The sequence below is a fragment of the Pan troglodytes genome, chromosome 10 (assembly GCF_028858775.2).
Source record: "Pan troglodytes isolate AG18354 chromosome 10, NHGRI_mPanTro3-v2.0_pri, whole genome shotgun sequence".
Classification (NCBI taxonomy): domain Eukaryota; kingdom Metazoa; phylum Chordata; class Mammalia; order Primates; family Hominidae; genus Pan; species Pan troglodytes.
In genome coordinates, this window is record NC_072408.2 from 102350562 (window position 1) to 102362913 (window position 12352).

Below are 12352 nucleotides of genomic sequence, written 5' to 3' on the forward strand. Positions count from 1 at the left end.
GGACTACAGATGTACAGTATCACACCTGGCTAATTTTTGTATTTTTTAAAAAATATTTCTTTTTATTTCTAATATATATGCTTTTTTTTTTTTTTTTTTTTTTTTTTTTTTTTTGAGACGCAATCTCGCTCTGTCGCCCAGGCTAGAATGCAGTGGCGCGATCTTGGTTCACGGCAACCTCCGCTTCCCGGGTTCAAGCGATTCTTCTGCCTCAGCCTCTCAAGTAGCTGGGATTACAGGCATGCGCCACTACACCCAGCTAATTTATTTTTGTATTTTTAGTAGAGACGGGGTTTCACTATATTTGCCAGGATGGTCTCAATCTCTTGACCTCATGATCCGCTCGCCTCGGCTTCCCACAGTGCTGGGATTACAGGCATGAGTCACCGTGCCCAGCCTATATATGTTTTTTGATATCAAGATATTCTTCCATTTCATTGTTGTTCAAGGTTTCATTTCCCTTCCTCCTGCCTAGACCCTGTGTTGGCAGCTTTAATTCTTCTCTCATCTATATCTTTAACTTCTTTATTATTTGATTTTCAGATATTCTCTTTAAGATCTCTAATCCTGTGAACACAAGTGCAAAGCAGAATACTTATTTATTTATTTATTTATTGAGACAGAGTCTTACTCGTTCTGTCACCCAGGCTGGAGAGCAGTGGTGCAGTCTTGGATCACTATAAGCTCAGCCTCCCGAGTAGTTGGGATTACGGGTGTGTGTCACCATGCTGGCTAATTTTTGGACTTTTTTTTTTAGTGGAGATGGGGCTTCATCATGTTGGCCAGATCAGGCGATCTGCCCACCTTGGCCTCCTAAAGTGCTGGGATTACAGGCGTGAGCCACTGTACCCGGCCCAGAATACTCTTGATGTTACTCACACTTAGGTAGGAGGTGTGGGATAATGAAGAAAACACACTTTGGGGTTCAGGCAGTTTTTACTTGGAGTCTTAGATAAATCTATAACCTGAATACCCAAGTTTCTTGACTGTAGTAGGGTTAATGGTATCTAGTTTATTTTGAGAAATGTAAATTGTGTGATAGTGCCTGGAATTTATTAAGTATCCAACAAATATTTGTCATTCTGTCCCCTTCTCACCCCAATTCTGGGATTAGTGCCACAAATACAGTGCTTATTCAGGCTCTTCCAAATCGCTCTTCGCATCCAGGAAATTACTTACCTGATGAGAAAAATAGCCAAACAAGCCTAACACTCTTTAACATTTTTTCCACATTGCATGAAGAACATGGCAAAATACCAGGATTGGCAAATGCCGGGATTTGCCCACCTTCTCCCTATTCTTATGTTTTTATCTCTGTTCTTCAAGGAAGAAATATTCTGTCTTCTATACAGTATTTTCTTTAAAATTTTTTAAAATTGTTAGCTCAAACACTGCGTTAAGGATCTTCTTTTCAGTGTTAATCCTCCACCTCCTTTGAGATACCACCTTATTACCCCTTTTCTCTACATACTCAGCCTTTCCCCTGCTGGCTCCTCTCAGTGTGAAAGCATATGTGGAGGAGAATAAAAATCATAGCATTAGATATCCTTCCATGATTCTCATGATTTTTTTTTTTTTTTTTTTTTTTTTTGAGAGGGACTTTTGCTCTTGTTGCCCAGGCTGGAGTACAATGGTGCGCGATCTCGGCTCATCACAACCTCCGCCTCCCAGGTTCAAGCAGTTCTCCTGCCTCAGCTTCCCGAGTAGCTGGGATTACATGCGCCACCACGCCCAGCTATTTTTTTTTTTTTTTTTTTTTTTTTTTTTTAGTAGATGTGGTGTTTCTCCATGTTGGTCAGGTGGTCTTGAACTCCCAACCTTAGGTGATCTGCCTGCCTCGGCCTCCCAAAGTCTGGGATTACAGGTGTGAGGCACTGCACCCAGCCGATTCACATATTCTACTTTTGGCTTTTACTTACTGTTATGTGAAATTTTTACAATTTATTTTTACATTAAGACATGGTTTAAATTTACTATGTTCCTTAGTAAGGGTAAACATACTTTTCTTTGTATCCTAGCCAAAGCCATAAGGAAAGCAAAAGATTTTTAAAGGCTAGAATTTAGAAGATCTCATTTCCAGTGTGCTTTTCTTTGGAAAATGTTTTGTCCAGTTCTTTAAATAGCTTAGAACCAGTTTTAGGAGTTGCTGCTTCTATTAACACTTTATGAGCTCCCCAGAAGCAAGATTCTTAACCCAAAGGAAGCTGAGATTAAAAGCATAAATGCCAAGTTAATTTGAGGAATTTATGGGACTAGAACATGGACCTTCTGATTTCTAGGTTCACTGCTACAAATGAACAGAATCTATTTCCAAATTCGTGAGTCTTATGTCAACTTGGAGTACACACTGTAGCAGTCTGCTTGGGGGACGACCTCTAGAGTTAGTTATTTCTCTTTTTTGAGAATTTGCTGAAATTTTGGTAAATTCCAACACTAGCCAACATATACCAATGTCTTCTCTTTTTCCTTTCATTTTCTCCTAATTCTACAACTTGTTTGGTATGTGGTCTGCCTTTCAAGGTATGGTAGGTGACAGTTTGACTTAATGTTTTAGTCACTGCATAATAATTCCAGCCTGCAACATCGGGATTTTTAATATCTACCCTTTTACCTCTTCCACTAAGCTAGTGCAGCATTTTTGGTTTCATTATTTCAGTACCCCTCTTTTGATCCCTGTTATTTTATTGATCAGGGTTCTTAGTTTAAGGCAACAATCCATTTTTATAGTTTAAGCAGAGAGGATGTGGAAAAATCATGATAATAGGGAGATGAAGAAATGGATTCCGGGTTGAACTTTCCAGAACAAATCAAAACACATAGCACAACTGGGCCATCAAAGGAGTACCTTCATCTCCTTTGATCAGGAAGCAATAGAATTAAAAAGTGATTGTTAACAAATTACTGGTCCCAGAATTAGCCTGTGCTGTTACAACCTGCATAAGTAAAAAATGAATTCCCCTGTACCCTCATTTTTCTGTGTAACTAACATATTAGGTTGGTATGGCTAAGAAACTTTCTTTAAAAAAATTGATTGGCTTGTAAGGGTCAGTTTGCAAAGTTTGAATTTTAAAATAAGCTTGTTACTTGTCAACCTAAATAACAAACAGAGGCTCTCTAAAAATGATGTTTGGGAATAGAGCATTGCAGTGGGAATGCCATAGTAAACTTGTGCATATTCAGGGAGGTAAGGAAGACAGAGGTTTTTGAAGACGAAAATGAGGATGACATAATTGTTTTGAAATAATTATCCTTGGCTCCAAAGATTAATAACAAAAGTGACGCCAGTCGGAGGTTGGGCAGGCAGTTGTTGGGCAGATGTCCTTGCAGAAGTATTTTTTTGTGTAAGGTTGCAGTGGGCTTTGTGCAAGGTTATGGTTTTCATAGTCATTTTCATTATCAGGTGTATAAGCATGAGAACCCTCTCTTCACGGCTTTCCCTAGCTCTGTTTGAGTCTGACAACTTTGACACATTTATATAAGAAGGTTGTTGTGAAGAGTGAATTGATTTGTTTTTCTTGTTGTCCCACTGTTTGTAACATACTTGTTCATTGCTTCAGACTACTTAATTCTGCTCTAGAAGAAAGGTAGCTCATACTGAGGATTCTAGAGTTATAGAGCTAAATTTTTTTAAGACCTCCCCCCCACCTTTTTTTTTTTTTTTTTTTGAGACTCTGTCGCCCAGACTGGAGTACAGTGGTGCAGTTTCATTTCACTGCAGTCTCTGCCTCCCGGGTTCAAGTGACTCTCCTGCCTCAGCCTCCCAAAGAGCTGGGACTACAGGTGTGTGTCACCACGCCCAGCTAATTTTTGTATTTTTAGTAGAGGTGGGGTTTCACTGTGTTGGCCAGACTGGTCTTGAACTCCTGACCTCAAGTCATCCTCCTGCCTTGGCCTCCCAAAGTGTTGGGATTACAGGCGTGAGCCACTGCACCTGGCCATTTTTAGCCCTTTTTTAAAATTTGAAATATTAACACAAAATGCACAAAGCATAAAAACTCAGCTTCTCAATTGCAGAAGCTACGTAACCTCACTCCTCAAGAAATTGAATATTGCCAGTATTCCAGAAGACGCTCAGTCTCGTTTTCTTAGTCCGTTTTGTGCTGCTACAGCAGAATACCTGAGACTAGGTAATTTATAAAGAACATAAATTGATTTCTCACAGTGTTAGAGGCTGGGAAGATTGAGGGACTGGCATCTGGTGAAGGTCTTCTTGCTGCATCATCCCATGGCATTAGGCAGAAGGGCAATGAGAAGTTTGAGAGAGAGAGAGCAAGAAGTGGTCAAACTCGTCCTTTACAGGGAACTCACTCCTGAGATAATGGCATGAATTCATTGATGAGAGTGGTGCCTCCATGGCCCAAACTCCTCCTGTTAGGTCCCACCTCCCAACACCATCACATTGGGGATGAAATTCCCAATACATGACCTTTGGGGGATACATTCAAACCATAGCAGCAATACACTGCTTTCCAATTACAGCAGCCTGCCTCTAGTGAGCCACCATCTTGGCTTGTGGGGTCAGTTTGCCAGGTCTTAGAGAAATAGTAATGATGTCTGAATTTTAAAATATATTTAGCTTATCAGCACTGCAAGTATGAAAGGATTTTCATTTGCTTTTATGTCTTTACTACCTAATTATGCATCCCTAAACTAGTTTTATTGCCTAATTTTGAACTATTATATATATGTGGAATTGTACAATATATATGTAATTGTGCCTTTTTCTGCTCATTTTGTCAGTTTTAAAACAACTGGAATAAAAAAGCTAGACGTTTTATTCCAGTTGTTAAATGTATTCCTAGCTTTTTGTTTTGATTGTTGAATGTTATTCCCTCATGTGAATATGCCACAATTTGTCTATTCTGTCATTGCTGTCAGGACAGTGGGATGTTTAGATTTTCTTTCTTCTTTCTTACTTCTATTTCTTAATTACTGTGTCTCAGCCACATAGGTTTTCTTTATGACCATTTGAAATGTTGATATAAAGTTTTATAATACTGTCATATTAACAGTATCTTTCACATTATCTTTTGGTCTGTAACAATACAAATATGTATTTTTTACATTTCTAATAATTTGTGTACATGGCATTTTATTTGTTGTTAACAGTACCTCCTTAGATGACCTCCCTTGTGCCCTTAATCCTGTATTTCTTTCTTCCATCCTCCCTTCTAGCACCTTTTTTTTTGAGACGGAGTTGCTTTCGCCCAGGCTGAAGTGCAGTGATGTGATCTTGGCTCACGGCAACCTCCGCTTCCCGGGTTCAAGTGATTCTCCTGCCTCAGCCTCCTGAGTAGCTGGAATTATAGGCCCCCACCACCACACCCAGCAAATTTTTGTATTTGTAGTAGAGACAGGGTTTCGCCATGTTGGTCAGGCTGGTCTCGAACTCCTGACCTCAGGTGATCCGCTTGCCTCGGCCTCCCAGAGTGCTGGGATTACAGGCATGAGCCACTGCACCTGGCCTACTTCTGGTATTAATAACACTGCAACTAACTACTTTTTATATTCCACTAGATTCCAGTTTATATTAAACTACCTTAATGTAAGGTTATTTAGTAAAGCCATACCTGGTTTTTGAATAAATGCTTGAACTCTGTACCAAAATGTAAGAGATCTGTTTTTGCTTCTTGAGATCCTGAATGACTTTTATTTCCCTATTTTTTATAACAGTGAAACCAATCCGTAATCTAAATGGACATTCAATTGGGCAATATAGAATACATGCTGGAAAAACAGTGCCGATTGTGAAAGGAGGGGAGGCAACAAGAATGGAGGTATGTGTGTCACTAACATTTTACTTCCATGGAAGAGATTTTTTTCTTCCAAGCAGAAGGTCGTGGTAGTTAAGTATATGGTTATACTGACCAGAATTAGCTGCTTGTCATCCATATTCACCCTGCCAGGAATTGGGCCATTTGAATTTGCAAATCGTGTATAGTCAGCACTAAATCAGTTGTGGAAATTGGGGCTGTGAAAGGGTTGTTTATTCAACATTTAATGAATATTTATTGAGCATTCCCAGGTGCCAGTCTCTTTATAGTAGGCTCTAGGGGTAGAGCTGTGAACAAAATTCATAGGGGGAAGCAGAAAGACCAAAAAGTGCTAAGGAGATAAAATAGGGCAAGGCTAGATAAGGACTGCCAGGGGCTATTTCATGTTGCTGCTTAATCAGGTAGAGACTTCAACAGATGGTAATTGTAGGCCAGGCTCGGTAGCTCGGCCCTGTTAATCCCAGCACTTTGAGAGACCAAGGCAGGCAGATCACCTGAGTGAGGTCAGGAGTTTGAGACCAGCCTGGCCAACATGGTGAAACCTTGTATCTACTAAAAATACAAAAATTAGCCAGGCATGGTGGCACGTGCCTGTAGTCCCACCTACTCGGGAGGCTGAGGCAGGAGAATCGCTTGAACCTGGAAAGTGGAGGTTGCAGTGAGCCAAGATCTCACCACTGCACTCCAGCCTGGCAACAGAGAGAGACTGTGTCTCAAAAAGAGAGAGAGAGAAAGAGAGATGGTAATTGTGATTTGTTCTGAATTTTTCTTCTTTCTCTCCCCTTGACCCTTATTTATTTTTCAGGAAGGAGAAGTATATGCAATTGAAACCTTTGGTAGTACAGGAAAAGGTGTTGTTCATGATGATATGGAATGTTCACATTACATGAAAAATTTTGATGTTGGACATGTGCCAATAAGGTGAGAGACGAGACGATTGATTTTATGTGGCTAATTAGCATCTCTTCTGAGTTAACAGCATTTTAAAAAAATGTGGCATACATACAAAATAGTATATTCATGAATGTAGAGTTCTGTAGCCCAACAATAAGAAAAAAAAATAGCCTGTTAAACATTTTAACTGAGATAAAAATTACACACACACACACACACACACACACACACACACACACGTGCTCTCTTCAAGTCTGGTTTCTGATAATCATAAATGTCAGAGATTATTTTGCTAGCATTCCTAGGTTTTTGCTTTAATATTTTCCCATTGGTAAACTTCCATTTACAGTGTCTTTCAATTTACATTGAATTTTTTTAACATTTGAAGATGATTGAAATCTGCATTTACATCTTTTATATGCAGGTCTTTGAGCTTGCTGCACACAAAAGGAAATTCACATGATAATACCCTATAGTAGGTCTGTAGTGGGGAATATAACACACACACACGCGCGCGCGTGTGCGTAGACACGTAAACATGATAAGATGGCCTCCAGCTGGTGTCCTATTCAGCTGCCATCTATAATTAAGTATGGGCTATTATACATTCTGGCTTTTGATTGTTGAAAGAGCAACAATAAAAGTTTTTGGACTTCAACTACTAAGACACAGCTAAGGTCTGGGCTTTTCTTAATGAGGGAAATCAGTTCGTAACTCTTTTGCCAACAATTAATTTTGGATTTTCTCCTCTTAGGCTTCCAAGAACAAAACACTTGTTAAATGTCATCAATGAAAACTTTGGCACCCTTGCCTTCTGCCGCAGATGGCTGGATCGCTTGGGAGAAAGTAAATACTTGATGGCTCTGAAGAATCTGTGTGACTTGGGCATTGTAGATCCATATCCACCATTATGTGACATTAAAGGATCATATACAGCGCAATTTGAACATACCATCCTGTTGCGTCCAACATGTAAAGAAGTTGTCAGCAGAGGAGATGACTATTAAAGTTAGTCCAAAGCCACCTCAACACCTTTATTTTCTGAGCTTTGTTGGAAAACATGATACCAGAATTAATTTCCACATGTTGTCTGTTTTAACAGTGGACCCATGTAATACTTTTATCCATGTTTAAAAAAGAAGGAATTTGGACAAAGGCAAACCGTCTAATGTAATTAACCAACGAAAAAGCTTTCCGGACTTTTAAATGCTAACTGTTTTTCCCCTTCCTGTCTAGGAAAATGCTATAAAGCTCAAATTAGTTAGGAATGACTTATACGTTTTGTTTTGAATACCTAAGAGATACTTTTTGGATATTTATATTGCCATATTCTTACTTGAATGCTTTGAATGACTACATCCAGTTCTGCACCTATACCCTCTGGTGTTGCTTTTTAACCTTCCTGGAATCCATTTTCTAAAAAATAAAGACATTTTCAGATCTGAGAGCTACATCTCAATGTCTGTGGTTATAATTCTGGACAGGATAAATAGCTAAACTTAATGTAGGCAAATGCAGAGACGTTTATCTGAAATGTAGACCTCTACACTGAGACTTTTCTGGCATAGTGGCTAAAACAAGATCTACACATGCATAAAAAGGGACAATCACCTTTTCTTCATAAATATACAGCTTTAGGAATATTTCACCATTCTTTGTAGGACATAGTAGTCCTTGTCTTTTTTTCTCCTGACATTGGAAAGATGTGCTAATTGAAACTTGACTTAGTAGGAACATTGTGCCAACTCGAAACCTTGATTTAGTAAAAATCTCAATGTTTAGATCCTTTGTCCAGTGGTGGTGTTTATCAGGGAATGTATTCAGCTTGCTCAGAAAACCAAAAGGGCATTAAAGCCACAAAAGCAAAGAAGAAAAAAAAAAACTTCCCATGTTTGGATCTTGTTCTAATTAGAAAAATTAAGTTGAAATTCTTGGACTTTTTCATTCATGAGGCAAATGCTGTAATACCTTCCCCTTTGACAGGTTTGGATTCTTAACATTACTAGTGGTATTTCAGGAAGTGAGGTTACAGTTACTTTCCTTATAGCGGCAAAGTGTATTAGGTTGAATGTAACGATGGTAATATTAATTTGTTTGAACTGAGGCCCACTACTGATTCTTTGACAAATTGAATTCTTATATTTAAGTAATTTTATGGGAATGTTCCATCATAATTTCTAAATCATTTATATATCAAGGTAGCCTTAATTTGTATATGTTTCAGTACAATGAGATTTTATTGCCTCTGGGATGCTGTTTAGTTTGTATTTTGTTGAACGTTTTTATCCTAGGAAGAGAAACCTGACTTGTGTACCTAGATCATCTGTTACATTAAAAAGCTGCTCTTTCAGCATTAGAGCTATAAATGAATGTTACCTTGTCGGGAAACAATCTAGGTTTTAGCTGTATGAGCTATGTTTATTATGGTGCTAATGTTCAGTAGCCACATTTAACTAATGTCTCCATTCTCTGTGATGCTGTGGCTAGCAGCAGAGCTCGCCAGTTCATGCCTGGACATACTGTCAGGGCTGGGCCCTCCAGCTAGCTCCTTTGGGGTTGAGTCCGTATCTTTTTGATGTGGAAGTATAAAGCAAGTATCTTGATTTCTAAACCCAGCAATTTTAGAATTGACCTTTATGAGTGAAGACTTTTGGAGCTTTTAAAGACCTTGGCAGTCATGATCTCAAACCAATTAGGAGCTCCAAGCTCCCTTCCCAGGTAACTGTTGGGAGCAATGGCATCACTGTATGCCCTTGTAATGGCTGGAAGGGACATGATCTTGTAAGTAGGAAAGCTGTCACTTAAAATTGTATTGTTTGCTTATTAGCCATGTATCTCTTAAATTTTTGTTATGTTTACAACGATGTACCTTATTGGCAACAAGTTATTAGTTTGATGTTTAACAATAGTGCCTTTAGTAAATTATTTTACAACTAAAACATGTTGTTTTTTGTTAGATCAACTTAGCAGAATGTAGACGTCCATGTTGAGATTTAAGATAAATAGTAAGAAATCTAAGTTTCTGTTTATTGTTTAGGTTTTAATTTTATTGTTGGTATTTTGAGACATTTTTCACACTAAAATTTAGTGGAAAGTACTACAGATTTCCCAGACCCCCCCAGTAATATCCCCCTTTTCCAAGCCTCCCCCCATAGGTGTTTGTTAGTTTTAAGGGATTAAAAAGTAAAGGGCAAAGTCACTTTGTTTGTTTTTTTTTTTTTTTTTTTTAGGGGGAGTCTCGCTCTGTCACCCAGGCTGGAGTGCAGTGGCGCGATCTCAGCTCACTGCAGCCGGGTTCAAGCTATTCTCCTGCCTCAGCCTCCTGAGTAGCTGGACTATAGATGCATGCTACCACGCCTGGCTAATTTTTTTTTTTTTTTTTGTATTTTTAGTAGAAATGGGGTTTCACTGTGTTAGCCAGGATGGTCTTGATCTCCTGACCTTGTGATCTGCCCGCCTCGGCCTTCCAAAAAGTGCTGGGATTACAGGTATGAGCCATGGCGCCTGACCTCTTGTATGTTTTTATATTGAAATAAGTACAAGCAACGATACCATTACAAATAGCTCAGGAGTTTTTACAATTCCATTAAAATGACGTGCTAAAATGTATAACGTTAAAAATAGTCCTTGAAATTAGAAAAGAGTAGACTCTGGTATCTTGACCATGTAAATTTTTAATGAGGTATTAAGTGTGTAACAGTTGAGGTAACAACTTGCATAGGTATTATGAACAATTTTAAACATAGCCATTTAATATTCCAGATGTATTTTTGGCACAAATGATTTGTCTGTTCAGTGATAAAAGTCTCACTGCACCTCACTGTCAGCTAACCCAGATGACTTGTTTTGTGAAATTTAAGAAAAACTTATTGGTAGAGATCTCTTTCAAGTTTGTACTTAACAAACAGATGATCACTAGTGGTGAACAGCATTCTACAGGATATTATCTTTCACTAAGACTTCAACCTGCAAATAAACCCACTTATAAAAAAAAGGATACATGATCTTCCTGTGGTTAACAGAGCTTAGCTACATAGCTGGTCTACAGAGATTAGTTGATTCTACCCTCTCCAAATAAGATAAAGTTAGCAGCAACAGGACTTCTTTAAAGAAACCCAGTGAGATTATCAGAGAAGAAGAAAAAGAGTGACTCACACTGTATTTTTTTTTTTTCAAGTTTAGATAGCTTTTAGTTTTTTTTTTTTTAATGCTCAGGGCCAGTGTTTTAAGAGGCTCCTACCTAGTAGTCATATAATCCTAGCAAGAGTAAATCAAGCTTTAGTTATTTAGAATGAGATGCTAGACATAATAATAGTCCAGTTGCCAATTTTGAACACTTACCTTTTCTGCCCTATAATTTTTTCTCTTCAAGACTCTATTCCTTTGAACTAAAAAAATACATAAAGTTTTAAGAGATCTAATGTCATCAGACATTATAAAATGAACTCATACCCAAGGTAAACTATTTGAATAACATCATACACTGGTTTGCTAAATTCAGACTTTTTATGACTGCTTAATTATTAGACTTCTGGACAAACCTGTTTGCTGCCAGACAAAAATCATAAATCCCAGCCATCATTTTTTCATGTCCATAGTTCCAGAGTTCACTTAAATATACTATTTGTAAAGCTGCCATTTTCATTTATAGTTTGACTATGCCAAAGAGCAATTACTAAAACAATTTTGAGGTTACATTAACCAAAATAATGTCAATTACAAGGCCTGTTAACACACAAAGCCTCAGAAATACCAGTGAGTGTGACTGAAGAATATTTAGGTGATACCTTGACATGTCACTTCAATAACTCCAAGGGGCAAGGTAACTTCAATATACAAATGAAAGACTATTAGTGACCAAAGTAGAGTCTAATTTTCCATCTATTAAGAATTTGTATAGAAAATACCTGAAAAAGATACATGTATATAAAATGATGCCACTTGAACTTTGTTGGTAGAAGATTGCACAAGTTCATCATCCGAGCCAATTAAGACATAAAAATATAAAAGAGGTAACATCAGTCTGAGGTAAACACCAAAAGTTTAAAACTCCAAATATTTGAAAAAAGTAGTTACCTTCAGTTGATATACACATTTATACTTTGTAAAAAAAAAAAAAATTGTTAGATATAAAATGTATAAATGTAGTATACACTGATTCACAAGAAAAAATGAAGTTTAAAATGGTACATCAGTCTTTTAAAAAGTATATATATAAATCACAGGAAGAAAACCCCATTGTCTTTGGATCAGCTAAGGATTTCATTAGACGAGGTATCAGCGTCTTCATTGGGATGCTGGCTCCCCAACAGGAGCTCTGGAGGCAAAAGTTTAGAATGTCCATTCTCAGTAACTCGTTGGGTATAAAACAAGATATAAGCTTGAGCCTTGCATACTTCATCCATAGTGCACATGCTTAGTTTGGAATCATTGCAGTGTACCCAGAACCCTAGAGTGAAGCACAGAAATACATTTATGAAGGGACTTCAGAAAATTCTAGTATGAAAGGCATTGAGTGAGAAGCTTTTTCTAAAGGGAAAATAATTTTCTAGCCAATTTATTTTTCTTTAATGAGAAATATAGATTGGGCAGTGTTACCCTGGAATTATCTACCTTTATTCTAAAAGTAGCTTAAGTTTTTCACAGCATGTGACTGATTAGAGTACCTGACACTATTTATTCTT

General features: G+C 37.8%; 2 protein-coding genes across 9 annotated transcripts in view; one reads left to right on the forward strand and one right to left on the reverse strand.

Moving 5' to 3' along the window:
• METAP2 (methionyl aminopeptidase 2) overlaps positions 1–8113 on the forward strand; it is a 40316-nt gene extending 32203 nt beyond the window's left edge. For both annotated transcript variants that reach the window (XM_009425972.5, NM_001280056.1), the window contains 3 exon segments: positions 5674–5777; positions 6580–6695; positions 7423–8113. In XM_009425972.5, the coding sequence (XP_009424247.1) occupies positions 5674–5777; positions 6580–6695; positions 7423–7675 (473 nt within the window). In that variant the 3' untranslated portion in view covers positions 7676–8113.
• Positions 8114–10324: 2211 nt separating this feature from the next.
• Positions 10325–12352, reverse strand: part of USP44 (ubiquitin specific peptidase 44) — a 35632-nt gene continuing 33604 nt past the window's right edge. For all 7 annotated transcript variants that reach the window (XM_054663429.2, XM_001144539.8, XM_054663427.2 and 4 more), the window contains one exon: positions 10325–12117. In XM_054663429.2, the coding sequence (XP_054519404.2) occupies positions 11918–12117 (200 nt within the window). In that variant the 3' untranslated portion in view covers positions 10325–11917. The remainder of the gene's footprint in view (positions 12118–12352) is intronic.